At 49.2% G+C, this 19,621-nt stretch overlaps 1 protein-coding gene across 1 annotated transcript; it reads right to left on the reverse strand.

Moving 5' to 3' along the window:
• Positions 1–4,065: 4,065 nt before the first annotated feature.
• On the reverse strand, positions 4,066–19,335 carry LOC121558409 (polymeric immunoglobulin receptor-like). Its single transcript, XM_041871807.1, has 9 exons — positions 19,257–19,335; positions 18,753–19,058; positions 12,032–12,361; positions 11,750–11,861; positions 6,038–6,132; positions 5,637–5,677; positions 4,531–4,614; positions 4,215–4,274; positions 4,066–4,107 (listed from the first exon to the last, which is right to left on the reverse strand). Exons 1-9 carry the CDS (start codon positions 19,333–19,335, stop codon positions 4,081–4,083), a joined length of 1,134 nt encoding a protein of 377 aa, XP_041727741.1. The 3' UTR covers positions 4,066–4,080.
• Between the last annotated feature and the right edge of the window lie 286 nt (positions 19,336–19,621).

Here is a 19,621-nt window from a genome sequence, read left to right on the forward strand (position 1 = left end):
TCACAGACCTGTAACTTCTTCTTTAAGAGGCTCCTCTGTCTTCCACTCGTTACCTGTATTAATGGCACCTGTTTGAACTTGTTATCAGTATAAAAGACACCTGTCCACAACCTCAAACAGTCACACTCCAAACTCCACTATGGCCAAGACCAAAGAGCTGTCAAAGGACACCAGAAACAAAATTGTAGACCTGCACCAGGCTGGGAAGACTGAATCTGCAATAGGTAAGCAGCTTGGTTTGAAGAAATCAACTATGGGAGCAATTATTAGGAAATGGAAGACATACAAGACCACTGATAATTCTCCCTCGATCTGGGGCTCCACGCAGATCTCACCCCGTGGGTCAAAATGATCACAAGAACGGTGAGCAAAAATCCCAGAACCACACGGGGGGACCTAGTGAATGACCTGCAGAGACCTGGGACCAAAATAACAAAGCCTACCATCAGTAACACACTACGCTCGCCAGGGACTCAAATCCTGCAGTGCCAGACGTGTCTCCCCCTGCTTAAGCCAGTACATGTCGAGAGCCCGTCTGAAGTTTGCTAGAGTGCATTTGGATGATCCAGAAGAGGGATTGGGAGAATGTCATATGGTCAGATGAAACCAAAATAGAACTTTTTGGTAAAAACTCAACTCGTCGTGTTTGGAGGACAAAGAATGCTGAGTTGCATCCAAAGAACACCATACCTACTGTGAAGCATGGGGGTGGAAACATCATGCTTTGGGGCTGTTTTTCTGCAAAGGGACCAGGACGACTGATCCGTGTAAAGGAAAAGAATGAATGGGGCCATGTATCGTGAGATTTTCAGTGAAAACCTCCTTCCATCAGCAAGGGCATTGAAGATGAAACTGGCTAGGTCTTTCAGCATGACAATGATCCCAAACACACCGCCCGGGCAACGAAGGAGTGGCTTCGTAAGAAGCATTTCAAGGTCCTGGAGTGGCCTAGTCAGTCTCCAGATCTCAACCCCATAGAAAATCTTTGGAGGGGAGTTGAAAGTCCGTGTTGCCCAGCGACAGCCCCAAAACATCACTGCTCTAGAGGAGATCTGCATGGAGGAATGGGCCCAAAATACCAGCAACAGTGTGTGAAAACCTTGTGAAGACTTACAGAAAACGTTTGACCTGTGTCATTGCCAACAAAGGGTATATAATAAAATATTGAGAAACTTTTGTTATTGACCAAATACTTATTTTCCACCATAATTTGCAAATAAATTCATTAAAAATCCTACAATGTGATTTTCTGGATTTTATTTTCTCATTTTGTCTGTCATAGTTGACGTGTACCTATGATGAAAATTACAGGCCTCTCTCATCTTTTTAAGTGGGAGAACTTGCACAATTGGTGGCTGACTAAAGTATTTGATACACTGCCGATTTTGCAGGTTTTCCTACTTACAAAGCATGTAGAGGTCTGTCATTTTTATCATAGGTACACTTCAACTGTGAGAGACGGAATCTAAAACAAAAATCCAGAAAATCACATTGTATGATTTTTTAAGTAATTAATTTGCTTTTATTGCATGACATAAGTATTTGATACATCAGAAAAGCAGAACTTAATATTTGGTACAGAAACCTTTGTTTGCAATTACAGAGATCATACGTTTCCTGTAGGTCTTGACCAGGTTTGCACACACTGCAGCAGGGATTTTGGCCCACTCCTCCATACAGACCTTCTCCAGATCCTTCAGGTTCGGGGCTGTCGCTGGGCAATACGGACTTTCAGCTCCCTCCAAAGATTTTCTATTGGGTTCAGGTCTGGAGACTGGCTAGGCCACTCCAGGACCTTGAGATGCTTCTTACGGAGCCACTCCTTAGTTGCCCTGGCTTTGTGTTTCGGGGTGCGTTGTCATGCTGGAAGACCCAGACATGACCCATCTTCAATGCTCTTACTGAGGGAAGGAGGTTGTTGGCCAAGATCTCACGATACATGGCCCCATCCATCCTCCCCTCAATACTGTGCAGTCGTCCTGTCCCCTTTGCAGAAAAGCATCCCCAAAGAATGATGTTTCCACCTCCATGCTTCACGGTTGGGATGGTGTTCTTGGGGTTGTACTCATCCTTCTTCTTCCTCCAAACACGGCGAGTGGAGTTTAGACCAAAAAGCTCTATTTTTGTCTCATCAGACCACATTACCTTCTCCCATTCCTCCTCTGGATCATCCAGATGGTCATTGGCAAACTTCAGACGGGCCTGGACATGCGCTGGCTTGAGCAGGGGGACCTTGCGTGCGCTGCAGGATTTTAATCCATGACGGCGTAGTGTGTTACTAATGGTTTTCTTTGAGACTGTGGTCCCAGCTCTCTTCAGGTCATTGACCAGGTCCTGCCGTGTAGTTCTGGGCTGATCCCTCACCTTCCTCATGATCATTGATGCCCCACGAGGTGAGATCTTGCATGGAGCCCCAGACCGAGGGTGATTGACCGTCATCTTGAACTTCTTCCATTTTCTAATAATTGCGCCAACAGTTGTTGCCTTCTCACCAAGCCTTCTCACCAAGCTGCTTGCCTATTGTCCTGTAGCCCATCCCAGCCTTGTGCAGGTCTACAATTTTATCCCTAATGTCCTTACACAGCTCTCTGGTCTTGGCCATTGTGGAGAGGTTGGAGTCTGTTTGATTGAGTGTGTGGACAGGTGTCTTTTATACAGGTAACGAGTTCAAACAGGTGCAGTTAATACAGGTAATGAGTGGAGAACAGGAGGGGCTTCTTAAAGAAAAACTAACAGGTCTGTGAGAGCCAGAATTCTTACTGGTTGGTAGGTGATCAAATACTTATGTCATGCAATAAAATGCAAATTAATTACTTAAAAATCATACAATGTGATCTTCTGGATTTTTGTTTTAGATTCCATCTCTCACAGTTGAAGTGTACCTATGATAAAAATTACAGACCTCTACATGCTTTGTAGTAGGAAATCCTGCAAAATCGGCAGTGTATCAAATACTTGGTCTCCCCACTGTATGTATATATATATATATATATATATATATATATATATATATATATATATATATATATATATATATATATATATATATATATATATAAAACATGGGGATTGGAAGTGATGCAGACAATTACATTGATGGAAGTTACAATCGATCTGTAATATTAAGCTGATCTACCCCCGAATCAAAAACTATACCTACCTCGGCCTAAACATCAGCGCCACAGGTAACTTCCACAAAGCTTTGAACGATCTGAGAGACAAGGCAAGAAGGGCCTTCTATGCCATCAAAAGGAACATAAAATTCGACATACCAATTAGGGATCTGGCTAAAAATACTTGAATCAGTTATAGAACCCCCATTGCCCTTTATGGTTGTGAGGTCTGGGGTCCGCTCACCAACCAAGAATTCACAAAAGGGGACAGACACCATATTGAGACTCTGCATGAAGAATTCTGCGAAATTATCCTCTGTGTACAACGTAAAACACCAAATAATGCATGCAGAATAGAATTAGGCCGATACCCGCTAATTATCAAAATCCAGAAAACAGCCGTTAAATTCTACAGCCACCTAAAAGGAAGCGATTCCCAAACCTTCCATAACAAAACCATCACCTTCGGCGGCCTTTCTCAGTAGCAAGGCTATGCTCAATGAGTCTGTACATAGTCAAAGCTTTCCTTACCTCCTGCCAAATGTATGACCATGTTAGAGACACATATTCCCCTCAGATTACACAGACCCACAAAGAATTCGAAAACAAATCCAATTTTGATTAACTCCCATATCTATTGGGTGAAATACAACATTGTGCCATCACAGCAGCAATATTTGTGACATGTTGCCACAAAAAAAGGGCAACCAGTGAAGAACAAACACCATTGTAAATACAACCCATATTTATGTTGATTTATTTTCTATTTTGTACTTTAACTATTTGCACATCATTACAACACTGTAAATATACATAATATTATATTATGTATTTCACTTGCTTTGGCAATGTTAACATATGTTTCCATTAACAATAAAGCCCTTAATTTGAAATAGATGTTGTGACACAGGAGCGGGGAGTGGGCTGTCCTTCCAGGATAAGAACTCAACCAAGGTCACTCAGTCAGTCAATGCTGTTCTGCTGTTGCCCTCTGCTGGAGAGGAAGATAAACATTCAGTCACAATCACAACACTGTCTTCTCATGGATAGACAATGATAACGGTATCTGGTACAACAGACAGAGGAGACACCAACACTGACCTGTGTGGTCACCTGTAGAGCTAGTGAGCTGTAGACCACATTATCATCTGGTTCTGCTGCCTACAGAGGAGGAACAGGTAGAGAGGTGAACAGGGACAGTTCTGTTATAATGGAGAGTACAGTTTGAAACAGACTTCTCAGTGAAATTAAAAGTGTAGACAGTTATAATTGTTATATGTGACATAAATGTGATATATTATACCTATAGGTATAATGGTGACATAACCATGACTATATTAACACTGAGGAAACAATCACCTACTGTTGTTTCTGATAACATAATACTAGCTGTGGCTAATCAACAGAGCAGCTTTACCTTGGCCTGTACTTTTAGTTGGGCCTTGTGCTGGGGGATGACAATGCTGTATGTGACATCATCATCATCTTCAGGAAATGGGGCCTGCTGGTAGAGAGAGACCCAGATAACAAAAATGTATTGTTATATTGTTATAGTGTACATTTACCTATTGCTTGTTCCAAGACAGAAAATGATACTGTAAATACAATTGTTTTCTAAAACAGATGCAAACAGCCATAATGTTGTCTAAGACCAACGATGCATGTAGACATATGTTGACCTTCTGTTCTGTCCTGAACTGATCAGGCATCACAGTGCTGTACATCACGTCATGGTGGCTGTCTGGGTTTGGGCTCTGGGAAATGGACAGGACAGAAGGTAAACATATGGATACATGCATAGAGAGAGAGAGAGAGAGAGAGAGAGAGAGAGAGAGAGAGAGAGAGAGAGAGAGAGAGAACCCACGCTCACACTACATAGATAGAGGAGAGAGAAAGAGAGAGAGAACCTTAGCTCCATGCAGAGATGGAGTGATTGGTACTAGTCCAAGATCTCCACAGACCTAAACCAGGTTTATTCAGTTTGTACCTGCTGTGCTGTTTCTCTGGTGTGGCTCACTGTGCTGTATATAATGTCCTGCTCAGGGTCAGCAGACTGCAAAGAAATAAACAGCAAAGAGAAACAGGACTATGTGGTAAACTCCTTTACCACATAATAATATAATAATATGCCATTTAGCAGACGCTTTTATCCAAAGCGACTTACAGTCATGTGTGCATATTAAAATGTGGTATCACACATATTTTGCACACTAAGTGTATGTCAAGAATGCACAGAACTGGTTTAGAAATAGACATGAGCTGTAATGCTGTAATATGATAGGATGCAGTCAGAGGTATATTTAGTGAACTGACAATTTCCTGTTCTCTGTCTTTTAAACATCATTTTTCAACATCTTGAGTGCTTTAAGACCTTAGGTTCAGAATATGGGACCTTTTATGTCAACTCATTGATAACCAACTGAAGAGGTAACGCTCAACTCAAATGGTAGATGATCTGAACTCAAGAACAGAAAAGCAGATGGTTGAAAATAATATAATATAATAAAATTAAGTGTATCCTACCACTGAGTTGTTAGTTGTCTGGTCCTTGGCCTTATTGTCCTCTGGAATAAATCAAATCAAATGTATTTGTCACATGCGCCGAATAGACTTTACCGTGAAATACTTACTTACAAGCCCTTAACCAACAATGCAGATCAAGAAATAAGCACAGATGGTTAGGAGCCTGTAAAACGGCAGCCCCTCCAGTGCCATTATTCATAAAGAGAGGAAGATGTCAATTACTTCTGAGATTGTTATAGTACAATAATACCTCTGAATTGATTTCTTATAGACAACTCCACCAAATATTTTCTGTCATTCAAGATAAATCACAGGCAAGCAATATACTGTTGGTCACAATGTCAATACATATTTTTCTTAACTATTTTCCTTTTTTATATTCACATAAAATGACTACTTACTATGCTTTGTCCACATCTTCCATGTGACTAGGATACCAGCTGTCACCACCACCAACATGCCCCAAGGAATCAGTAGGACTTTCACATCTATGGACCTGATGGATTACATAGAAGAACTTGAATCAAAAACACAATTCAAATAGATCATTATAAATTGATCATTTGTGAAAAAGTAATAACTTGTTGTATGAACTTTTGTGATAAATGGAACAATTATTTAGATATTCACATGTGTGGAAGAAGACCATGCAATTGAAGAGATGATATGATTATTATTGAGATTATTACTATACAAATAACGTTTTTTTTGTGTGCAACTTGCCCTTGCAAACGAGTGAGAATAACACCAAAATTGATGCTACTTCTCCAAAGAAATGTTCTACCCAAGAGGAAGTGCTAACAGTGTCTATATGCATTTAGGGAGGGTGTTTGGTTAGCTTTAACTTGTCACGTTGCTGTGAATTGGTGTGGTGTAGAATCAGGCGCAGGAAGCAGAGGATAAGTCCAACAAGACTTTACTAGAGCACACAAAAATAATCCAAACAGCCCGGAGGCAAAAGGACGCACACAGGCGTAAATAAGCGAGCGCACACACAGGTGCGAAAATACTCTCCTAAACACAAGGAGGAAGCTATAAAAATAGCGTACCGACACGGGTAGCGCAACAACACGACACGAACAATTACACACAACACTAAACTAACAACAAGGAAACTAAATAGGGTGCTAAATGAGACATAACACAAAACAGGTGTGACTAACAGACAAAACCAATCAAACAAGAAACATAGAGCGGTGGCAACTAGTACTCCGGAGACGACGACCGGCGAAACCCGCCCGAACAAGGAGGAGGAGCCGCCTCGGCCGAAACCGTGACAGTACCCCCCCCTTGACCTTGACAGTACGCCTCCGGCCTCGGGGACGACCAGGAGGACGCGGAGCAGGGCGCGTAGGATGACCACGATGGAATTCGGTCATCAGGGACGGATCCAGAATGTCCCTCCTCGGCACCCAGCACCGCTCCTCCCGGACCGGCACCCCTCCCACTCCACGAGATATTGGAGACCCCCATCCGGCGTCTCGAATCCAGGATGGTCCGAACAGTGTACGCCGGAGCCCTCGATGTCCAACGGGGCGGAGGAGTCTCCTCAATCTCAAAGTCCTGGAGTGGACCAGCTACCACCGGCCTGAGGAGAGACACATGGAACGAGGGGTTAATATTCTTGTAATCAATAGGTAGTTCTAACCTGTAACACACCTCGTTCAATCTCCTCAGGACTTTAAAAGGCCCCACAAACCGCCGACCCAGCTTCCGGCAGGGCAGGCGGAGGGGCAGGTTTCTGGTTGAGAGCCAGACTCGATCTCCAGGTGCGTACACTGGCCCCTCACTGCGGTGTAGGTCGGGCGCTCGTCTTCTGTCGACGTATGGCACGCTGCAGATGGACGTGTGCAGCGTTCCACGTCTCCTCCGAGCGCCGCACCCACTCATCCACAGCGGGGCCTCGATCTGGCTCTCATGCCACGGTGCCAGAACCGGCTGGTACCCTAACACACTGGAAAGGGGTTAGTCTCGTGGAGGAGTGGCGGAGAGAGTTCTGTGCCATCTCGGCCCAGGGCACATATCTCGCCCACTCCTCCGGCCGGCCCTGACAATATGACCTCAGAAACCTACCCACATCCTGGTTGACTCGTTCGACCTGCCCATTACTCTCCGGTGGTAACCCGAGGTAAGGCTCACCGAGACCCCCAAACGTTCCATAAATGCTCTCCAGACTCTGGAGGTAAACTGGGGCCTCGATCGGACACTATATCCTCGGGCACCCCGTAATGCCGAAGACGTGAGTAAATAGAGCCTCAGCGGTCTGTAGGGCAGTAGGAAGACCCGGCATGGGAAGGGAGACGACAGGCCTTCGAGAACCGATCCACAACGACCAGGATGGTGGTATTCCCCTGTGAGGAGGGAAGATCGGTAACAAAATCCACCAAGAGGTGAGACCAGGTCGTTGTGGAACGGGCAGGGGCTGTAATTTACCCCCTGGGCAAGTGTCTGGGCGCCTTACACTGGGCACACACTGAGCAGGAGGAGACATAAACCCTCACATCCCTGGCTAACGTTGGCCACCAGTACTTCGTACTAAGGCAGTGCACTGTCCGGCCAATACCTGGATGTCCAGAGGAGGGGGACGTGTGAGCCCAATAAATCAGCCGATCCCGGACCTCGAGCGGGGACGTACGCCCGACCCACCGGACACTGTGGAGGACTAGGGTCGGTGCGTGCACGCCCGCTCGATCTCCGCATCGACCTCCCACACCACCGGTGCCACCAGACAAGACTCCGGTAGTATGGGGAATGGACTCCACGCACCTCACCTCCGTGTCATACCGACGGGGACAGAGCATCTGCCTTCCCGTTCTGGGACCCAGGGATGTAAGTGATCTTGAACACAAACCGGGCGAGAAACATAGTCCATCGAGCCTGGCGAGATTCAGTCTCCTAGCTGCCCGAATGTATTCCAGGTTACGATGGTCGGTCAGAATGAGGAAAGGGTGCTGAGCCCCCTCAAGCCAATGCCTCTACACCTTTAGGGCCTGTACTACGGCTAACAGCTCCCTGTCCCGTCGTCATAATTCCGCTCCGCCGGACTGAGCTTCTTAGAATAAAAGCACAGGGGCGGAGCTTAGGTGGTGTACCGGATCGTTGAGAAAGAACTGCCCCGATACCGGCCTCAGACGCGTCCACCTCAACCTGGAAGGGTAAAGTGGGATCCGGGTGCGCCAACACCGGAGCCGAGGTAAACAGGTCCTTCAGTCTCCCAAAGGCCCTGTCCGCCTCAGCAGACCACTGCAAGCGCACCGGACCCCCTTCAGAAGAGAGCGTTATGGGAGCTGCCACCTGTCCAAAACCCCGGATAAACCTCCGGTAGTAATTTGCAAAACCCAAGAACCGCTGCACCTCTTTAACCGTAGTTGGGGTTTGCCAATTCACGCACGCGGACACTCGGTCCACCTCCATTCTCACCCCTTGACGCAGACAACTGGTAACCCAAAAGGAAACTGACTCCTGAAAGAACAGACATTTCTCAGCTTTGACATACAGGTCATGCTCCAACAGTCTCCTCAATACCCTGCGCACCAGGGCTACATGCTCGGCCCGAGTAGAACTGTACACAAGAATATCATCTATGTACACCACTACTCCCTGCGCCTGCATGTCCCGGAAAATTTCATCTACAACGATTGGAAGACTGATGGAGCATTCATTAACCCATATGGCATGACGAGATACTCGTAATGGCGGAGGTAGTACTAAATGCTGTCTTCCACTCATCGCCCTCCCTAATGCGCACCAAGTTATATGCGCTCCTGAGGTCCAATTTTTGTGAAGAACCGTGCCCGTGTAATGACTCCGTCATGGTCCCAATCAGCGGGAGTGGATAACTATATTTCACAGTCACCTGATTGAGACCGCGGTAATCAATACACGGACGCAAACCTCCATCCTTTTCTTCACAAAAAAGAAGCTCGAGGACGCGGGAGAAGTGGAGGGGCCGTATGTATCCCTGTCTCAGAGACTTCGGCAATGTAAGTTTCCATTGCCCTTTTCTCCTCCTGTGACAAAGGATACACATGGCTCCGCGGAAGCGGCTCCTGTCTGGAGGTCTATCGCACAATCCCCCTGTCTGTGAGGTGGCAACCGTGCCGCTCTGGTCTTACTAAACACGGCGCCAAATCCTCATACTCAGGAGGAATGTGCAGTGCTGGCATCTGGTTTGGACTCTCCACCGAGTCGCCCCTCACGGAAACACCCAGACATAACCCCTCACACTGAGCAGACCACCCTTTAAGAGCCTTCTCTCGCCACTAAAATAGTAGGATCATGGGTAATCAACCAGGGAAGCCCCAGTACCACCGGATACGCAGGAGAGTCGATCAGATAGAGTTGAATCGTCTCCTCATGACCCCCCGCGTCATCATCCTAAGTGGCGCTGTGACCTCCCAATCAACCCAGATCCTAACGGGACGACTATCTAAGGCATGTACAGGAAAGGGCTTTTCGACTGGAAGGAGGAATCCCTAACTTAACACAGAATCTCCGATCTACAAAATTCCCAGCTGCGCCTGAATCGACTAGCGCCTTATGCTGGGGAACGAGGTGCAACCTGTGGGAAACAAACAGGTAATGTAATGTGTACGACAGAAAGCTCTGGGTAAGTAGGGCGCCTACTCACCTGGGAGGACTCCCCACTGTATGACCTGCCATCTCTCTCACCAGGGGACCCTCCCCAGCACCTAGCACGCGGTGTGCCCTCCGCGGCCACACTTGGTGCAGGAGACTGCCCTCGGGCTCCTACCTCTTCTCCCTCTAGCGCCAGCACCTCCAAGCTCCATCGGACTCTGCTCGGAGCGCTGGAGGGTGGAATGGGAGGCCCCCCACCTGGGACGTCCGCGGGTCGCAAGCAGGGTGTCCAGTCGAATGGCCATGTCCACCAGCTGGTCAAATGTTAGTGTAGTGTCCCTGCATGCTAACTCCCTCGGACGTCCCTCCCGAAGGCTACATCTAAAGTGGTCATGAGGGCCCTCTCATTCCACCCAGCATCAGCCGCTAGAGTCCGGAACTCCAGCGCAAACTCTTGAGCGCTCCTCATCCCCTGTCGGAGGTGGAATAGACGCTCCCCCGCCGCCTTCCCCTCTGGTGGATGGTCGAAGACAGCACGGAAGCGGCGGGAGAACTCCGCATAGGTGACTGTGGCGGCGTCTATTCCCCTCCATTCGGCGTTGGCCCACTCCAACGCCTTGCCGGTGATACAGGAGATGAGGGCGGAAACGCTCTCGTATCCCGAGGCGCCGGGTGTATGGTGGCAAGGTAGAGCTCCACTTGTAATAGGAACCCCTGACACCCGGCAGCGGTGCCGTCGTACGCCCTCGGGAGCGAGAGCCGAATCTCACTGGGTTCGGTCGATGGACGGGCTGGCTGTCCGGTGGTGATGGTGCGATAGGTGGGGCTGTGGGAACCCCGCTGGTTTCCCATCGACGGAGGGTGTCCATGACGCCCTCCAAGGCGTGCCCGATCCGGTTGATTCGGTGCTCTTGACCAAGGAGACGCTCCTCCATGATGTCGACGGGTGCTCCTGCTGATTCCATGTGTGGTGTGTAATTCTGCTGTGAATTGGTGTGGTGTAGAAACAGGCGCAGGAAGCAGAGGATTAGTCCAACAAGACTTTACTAGAGCACACAAAAATTATCCAAACAGCCCGGAGGCAAAAGGACGCACACAGGCGTAAATAAGCGAGCGCACACACAGGTGCGAAAATACTCTCCTAAACACAAGGAGGAAGCTATAAAAATAGCGTACCGACACGGGTAGCGCAACAACACAACACGAACAATTACACACAACACTAAACTAACAACAAGGAAACTAAATAGGGTGCTAAATGAGACATAACACAAAACAGGTGTGACTAACAGACAAAACCAATCAAACAAGAAACATAGAGCGGTGGCAACTAGTACTCCGGAGAAGACGACCGGCGAAACCCGCCCGAACAAGGAGGAGGAGCCGCCTCGGCCGAAACCGTGACATAACTGTTGTAGTGTATGATGGAATTGTAATGTTTCTTTGTGTTCATATTATGAAACAATTGCCATAATATTTTTACATTTACATTTTTATAATATGTGGGATAATACAGCTGAATGAGTGATAATAACCTCTGGTGGACGTCCTCCATGTTCCCCTCAGCTCCTTGACTTGTGTTGTCAGTCTGAACATGCTCAGCAGTTGGAGAGGCAGAGGGTTGTTGATTGGTTGGAGCTTGGGTTGCTGTGATGTAAAACAACAATGGCATCAATGAAATTAATGCAATACCAGATAGTCAGGTTGTATAGCAACATCACATTCATAGTTAATATTACAATTTGTTCCAGATGATGCCACTGAATTAAACAGAGTGAATCATATTTGATCATAAAGTATGTGATTGATCTACTAACTTGAGGTCATCTTAGTGGTTCTCTGTGATTTGGTTTGTTGACTGACAGTGATGTGAACAGGCATCCCTAGTTGTCCCACTTCACACCAATACCAGTCAGTGTTCTCCATCTTCAGTCCACCCATAGTCACTGTTAAGACACTGTTGTTGGCATCACTAGTCCGCTTTAATGTCACTGATGTTCCATGTAAAGTCCCAGAATACGACACACAATCACCACCCATCCTGCACCACTTTATATCTTCAGAGTTACTATAGTAACAACGGACAGTGACACTCCCTCCTTCAACTCCAGTCACCTCCTGTTGGTCCACATAGAGTTCTGGAGTACCTGAACACAGAGGTAAAAAACAAGAATTCAGAGAAGAAAAAGGTGTTTTTACAAAAGGCTCCTTACAAATTCCTTAAAGCTGCAGTCAGTGATTGGTACATCCATTTTTGGTCTTTTGAATTCATAATAATTATATATAGCCATTGATTCTTGAATAATTAAAGTTGCCTCACGAGTTTAGTTCAACTGTTACCCCATCATGACCCCAAATATATTATTGTTTTACTCAGTGGTTTGTAAAGAATGTAATTGTAAACATGGTCAGTTCTTGCACCTACGTATACAGCATAGCTCTGTCTATGAATTTCAGACTGGTTACACATTTATCATTTCATTTGTTGTAAAACAATATTTATAATTGGGTCATTATTTTGTATTTGACATTGCAGGTTTACAGGACAATCCATAGGACATTGCTTGTCATGAGCCCTCTCACTCCACCGGGTTACCACCTTTATGTGTTTCCACTATCTTCCACTCTGCTCATCTCTCTCTCTCTACTCAGCCTAACGAGCTCCACCTGTCCCTGCTCTGCTCGGGCTCTAATTACTCTGCCAGCTGCGCTGCATTACCCACTAACCTCTCCCAGTATTTAAAGTCCCGTCTTTCAGCTCTCCTTTGTCAGATCGGCTGCAAAGCTCACACCTCGGAACCTGTGTGCTCGCGCTTCTGGCTCACCCCTTGTTTTGTGACCCGGACCTGCCTGATTCTTGGATACTCTTCTGCCCCAGGAAAACCAGACCTGCTCTCTGCCATTACGACTCCTGACTACTCTTCGACCCGGTAACTCTGACCAGCCTTCTGCCTTGCTACAACGTGTTTGGATTTCCCTTGAACTGTACTTCTGCCTTGTTTCATCCGCCCCCGTTGTGTCTGTGTTTCCTCCCCCAGGACTTCTGGACCACCAACCACCGGCGTCATCGGGACGATCGCTGCCACTGGGGGGGCACAGACCCGGCACATTGGGCAGGATAACCCTGGAGCCTTCACTCACTCCCTACTTCCCTTTTCCCTTAAGTTTTAATAAACTTTCTGGTGTGACGCAATTGTGGTCCTCTTGTCGTCTGTCTGAACCGGTGACAGTACGATCTGACCATCATGGACTCAGCGCACACTTCCCCCGACATGGAAACCGAAGAACCTGAGCAACCCACCGCCATGCTACGCCTGGAACACACTGAGAGAGAGCTGGGTCGCATGAGCGGCGACATCACCTCTCTGCTTCAGGTCGGCCACCAACAGCATCAGCAGTTCCAGCAGCACCAGCAGCAGTCCCAGCAGCAGCAACAACAACTCGCCAGGATCATCCAACTCCTCACCAACCTTACCCCAGCCAGTCTGCCCACCAGCCCTGCCTCCGAGTTACCTGCCCCGGTCATTTCAGCCGCTGCCCCGGAACCCAAGATTGGAAACCGCCGGTTCAACGGCGATTCTACCCAGGTCCGGCCATTCCTGACTAGCTGCCGACTTCAGTTCTCCTTGCAGCCGAGGACCTTCGCCACGGAGGGGCTAGGGTCGGGTATGCCATCACTCACCTGACGGGCCGAGCTCGACTCTGGGGAACAGCAGAGTTCGAACGTCAAACCCCGCATGTGCAACCTTCGACCTGTTTGCTGAGGAGATGCTGAAGGTGTTTGACCTGGATTCACCAACCGCGAGGCGTCTACTGAACTGTTCAGTATTCGACAAGGCAGACGTACAGTCGCAGACCATTCCATCGACTTCCGAACCCTGGCAAGGCGAAGTTCTTGGAACACACCATCGTTGGTGGACGCGTTCTTCCATAGCTTGGCTGACTATATCAAGGCGAGTTGGTCTCCCATGAACTGCCTTCCACTCTTGATGAAGCCATCGCACTGACTGTCCGGATCGGCAGAAGGATAGCAGACCCGTCGTCGTGAGAGGGGGCGCCAAGGTCCACCAACTACCGGCATTCGAGAGATCTCGATCTGGGCTCCTGTCAGCTACTGCCACTCACCCAAGTCAGCTTGATCAGTCTGAGCCTATGGAGATTAGGCGAGCCTCTCTCACTCCTGCAGAGCGCCACGCAGCTTCACCTCAAACCTCTGCCTCTATTGTGGAGGTGATGGACATCGTGTGGTAACCTGCCCTTTAAGCCGAAGCTCACCCGGGCATAGGGGGAGTCCGGTTGAGCTCAATGACCATCCAGTCCTCCGACCGCAAACCCTTGCTGCAAGTTCACCTCCGCCTCTCTGACTCTACTCACACCCTGGCTGCTCTGGTGGATTCTGGCGCCGAAGCCAACATAATGGACATCAAGCTGGCACGCCAACTGGGACTGGAGAACCTCCGTTTGACACCTCCTATTCCTGCCCGGGCACTGGACGGACACTTACTCGGATCGGTCACTCATGTCACGGCCCGGTCTTGATGGGTCTGTCCGGAAACCATCAAGAGACTATCCAGTTTCACCTGCTCCCCTCTCCAGGCCAACCCCTCATCCTGGGTTACCCATGGCTCCGCCGGCACAACCCTCAGCTCGACTGGGTGACCGGGGTGATCAGGGAGTGGGGAGAGGACTGCCACCGAACCTGCCTGCTTGCTGCCGCACTACCCCCTCGGCCAGTACCTACTAACTCCGCCCCTGACCTCTCCCATGTCCCAGAATGCTACCATGGTCTCAGAGAAGTGTTTAACAAAGCAAGAGCCACATCTCTGCCCCCTCACCGACCGTACGACTGTGCCATCGACCTCCTCCTGGAACAGCCCCCTCCAAGGGGAGCCGTCTTTATCGTTGTCTGCTCCTGAAAGAAGGTCCATGGAGGACTACATCAATGACTCTCTCTGTCCACAGGATTGATCCGTTCATCTTCATCTCCGGCTGGTGCTGGCTTCTTCTTTGTGGGGAAGAGGACGGATCTCTTCGCCTGCATCGACTACAGGGGACTCAACGACATCACAGTGAAAAACCGTTACCCTCTCCCTCTGCTCACCTCTGCTTTTGAGTTGCTCCAGGGAGCCACTGTTTTACCAAGTTGGATCTCAGAAACGCTTACCACCTAGTGCGGATCCGGGAGGGAGATGAATGGAAGACCGCATTCAATACACCAACAGGCCACTACGAGTATCTGGTTGTGCCTTTTGGCCTCACCAATGCTCCTGCTGTGTTCCAGGCTCTAGTGAATGATGTACTGCGGGACATGTTAAACAAGTTTGTCTTCGTTTACCTGGATGACATCTTAATCTACTCCAGAAACCTGTCTGAACACACCCGCCATGTCCAGCAAGTCCTTCATCGTCTTCTGGAGAATTCCCTCTACGCCAAGGCAGAGAAATGTGAGTTTCACGTCAAGACAGTGGCCTTCCTGGGGTACATAGTGGCAGAGGGAAGTATCCAAATGGATCCTGCCAAAGTATCAGCAGTCACGTCATGGCCAGTTCCGGAGAACAGAAAGAAGCTGCAACAGTTTCTGGGGTTTGCTAACTTCTATAGAAAGTTTATCCGGAACTACAGTACCGTTGCTGCCCCTCTCACTGCTCTAACCAGCACCAAGCAACCCTTCACCTGGACCCCAGCAGCCGACAAGGCCTTCAGTACCCTCAAGGTAAGGTTCACCTCCGCTCCCATCCTCCAGATGCCTGACGTGGACCGGCAATTCATTGTGGAGGTGGACGCCTCGGATGTGGGAGTTGGTGCTGTGATTTCTCAGTGGGCTGGCGGAGGATAGGAAGCTCCATCCCTGTGCCTTTTTCTCACGTCGGTTGTCCCCCTCTGAGTGCAATTACGACATAGGGAACCGAGAGCTGCTGGCTGTGAAGCTTGCCTTGGAGGAGTGGCGTCACTGGCTGGAGGGGTCCACCATTCCATTTCTCGTTTGGACCGATCATAAGAACTTGGAGTACATCCGCACGGCCAAACGGTTGAACTCCAGGCAGTCCCGCTGGGCCCTGTTCTTCACCAGGTTTAATTTCACTCTGTCATACCGGCCTGGATCACGCAACACCAAGCCAGACGCCCTCTCCCAGTCAATTCCAGAAGGATGACAACCCCTCCAAGGATCCTGTGTCGATTCTGCCAAGTCCCTGCATCGTAGCAGCTCTGACCTGGGCTGTTGAGGAACAGGTGCTGGAAGCTCTCCGTAACCAGCCCGGTCCCAGCACTTGCCCAGCTGACCGCCTTTTTGTCCCCGAAAACCCTAAGGTCCCAGGTCGTTCAGTGGGGACATGACTCCCGCCTAGCTTGTCACCCTGGCTCCACCCAGCACTTACAACCTGCTCGCCCAGAGGTTCTGGTGGCCCGCTCTGAGAAAGGATGTACGGGAATTCGTCCAAGCCTGCCCCATCTGCAACCAACACAAGTCGTCCTGCCAGCCCCCAGCCGGGATTGCTGCAGCCCCTGCCTGTGCCCAGACGTCCCTGGTCTCACATCGCCCTTGACTTTGTCACGGGGCTGCCCCCTTCAAGGGGCAAGACCGTCATTCTCACCATAGTTGACCGATTCAGCAAGATGGCACACTTCATTCCCCTCCCCCAAGCTCCCAACCGCCAAGGAGACCGCCCAGGTGGTCCTGGAACACGTCTTCCGGATCCACGGACTGCCAAAGGATGTAGTTTCTGACCGTGGTCCACAATTCTCCTCCGCTTTTTGGAAGGGGAGTTCTGTCACCTGCTGGGAGCCACAGTCAGTCTGACTTCCGGATTCCATCCCCAATCCAATGGGCAGTCAGAGCGGGCAAATCAGGAGCTCGAGAAGGCACTGCGATGCATGACGTCACGCAACCCCACTCCTGGTCGCAGCAATTGACATGGGTGGAGTACGCACACAATTCTCTGACCTGCTCTGCCATCGGTATGTCCCCTTTCCAATGTGTTTATGGATACCAGCCTCCTCTATTTGCCAGTCAGGAAGGGAGGTTACTTGCCCATCTGCACTTGCGTTTGCCCGTCGATGTCGCCGCACCTGGTCACAGGCCCGAGCCACACTTCTCAGATCCGTTGCCAGCTACACTACCGGGGCCAACCGTCGGAGAATCCCTGCTCCCACCTACCATGTTGGTCAAAGGGTGTGGTTGTCGTCAAGGAACCTGCCACTCAGGGTGGAGTCGCAGAAGTTGGCACCTCGGTTCATTGGCCCATTCCCTATCATAAGAGTGATTAGTCCAACTGCTGTCCGGCTCCAACTGCCTAATTCCATGAGGGTGCACCCCACTTTCCATGTGTCTAAGATTAAGCCCATTCATGAGAGTCCGCTGGTCCCTGCTGCGCCTTGTCCTCCTCCTCCACGGCTCGTCGATGGTGGTCTGGTTTACACCGTCCGCCGCCTGCTTCGGTCCCAGACGGAGGGGTAGGGGTCTCCAGTACCTCATTGACTGGGAGGGCTATGGACCTGAGGAAAGGACCTGGGTGCCAGCTAGTCGGATTGTGGATAGGACTCTCATCACCGCCTTCCACCAACGGCATCCTGATCAACCTGCAATCCGTAGGGCCGCCCCAGAGGGATCCCTAACCGTCCTGCCCGCTCGGCTTCCTGTCCTGTGCCTGATCCTGTCTCGGGACCTGTCCCATCTCCCGACCACGGCCCTCCGGCTTCCTCCGAGGATGAGGGCGTTCGCTCGGACCGTTCGGAGGAGTTCTAGCCCTCCTCCGGCTCCCTCCTCCCGCCCGGCGTGGTGTTGCTCTTGGGACTTCTGGGGCCGTCCCTGGGGGGTTCTGTCATGAGCCCTCTCACTCCACCGGGTTACCACCTTTATGTGTTTCCACTATCTTCCACTCTGCTCATCTCTCTCTCTCTACTCAGCCCTAACGAGCTCCACCTGTCCCTGCTCTGCTCGGCTCTAATTACTCTGCCAGCTGCGCTGCATTACCCACTAACCTCTCCCAGTATTTAAAGTCCCGTCTTTCAGCTCTCCTTTGTCAGATCGTCTGCAAAGCTCACACCCCGGAACCTGTGTGCTCGCGCTTCTGGCTCACCCTTGTTTTGTGACCCCGGACCTGCCTGATTCTTGGATACTCTTCTGCCCCCAGGAAAACCAGACCTGCTCTCTGCCATTACGACTCCCTGACTACTCTTCGACCCGGTAACTCTGACCAGCCTTCTGCCTTGCTACAACGTATTTGGATTTCCCTTGAACTGTACTTCTGCCTTGTTTCATCCGCCCCATTGTGTCTGTGTTTCCTCCCCCAGGACTTCTGGACCACCAACCACCGGCGTCATCGGACGATCGCTGCCACTGGGGGGGCACAGACCCAGCACATTGGGACGGGATAACCCCTGAGCCTTCACTCACTCCCCTACTTCCCTTTTCCCTTAAGTTTTAATAAACTTTCTGGTGTGACGCAATTGTGGTCCTCTTGTCGTCTGTCTGAACCGTGACATTGCTGAGCACTATTCATTCTACTTTACCAGATACAAACAGTGAAGGGATCTTACCTAAAGTGACAGATAGGTAGAACCATTGTATCCTGATATCTGGTCCTCCATTGATCTCCACAATACACCTGTAATTCTCAGAGTCCCATGACTTCAGGTTAGTCATGGTCATAGTGAAGATTCTCTTGTTGATGTCATCAGAGATTGAGGCCTTACCACTGATCTTAGGATGGTCAGTACGTACCACATAAGAACACACAGCCCAGCCTAATCCTTTACACCAGTATTTCACATGGTTGATGTGATTCAGATCATAGTGACATGGGATGGTGATGGAGCGTCCTGACTGCACAGACACATACTTCACTGTGGACACATCAACACAAAACACATTTAAATTAGAGTTAACATTTAACAGAATCTGTAAGAAGGAAAAATACTAAATGAATCACATTGCTCCAACACTTTTACACAGCTTGTTCATGATTGAGATTGATTATACAGTGTTTTAAGTGAATAGTCCAAGGGGACTTCGCCCTTAATTCATAGAAATAGTACCCTTACCTGCTGAGAGTACGAAGAGGATAAGGGTGAGGAAGAGGAAGAGGAAGAGGAGGAGGAGGAGGGAGAGATGAAGAGCCATGTTTATGGTTTCAGTCTGCCTGGTATATTATATGGTACCTGAGCACAAATGTGTGTCAAGGACGAAGGCAACAGCCAGAATGACTCTACTTCCTAATGTTAATAGACTTCACTGTCTGTAACTCTCTTCCTGCTTCTGTTTGTGTGTACATGGCCCCCTCAGTGGTAGATAGCAACTATTGCATTACAAAGACTAGTTTAACCCCAAAATCATACTCACTACAATGTAATTTATTTAAGCTTTCAGCTTTCTCTAAGGGCTCTTTGGGACAAAGAGTCACTACTAT

Source organism: Coregonus clupeaformis, unplaced genomic scaffold, assembly GCF_020615455.1.
Source record: "Coregonus clupeaformis isolate EN_2021a unplaced genomic scaffold, ASM2061545v1 scaf2408, whole genome shotgun sequence".
NCBI lineage: Eukaryota > Metazoa > Chordata > Actinopteri > Salmoniformes > Salmonidae > Coregonus > Coregonus clupeaformis.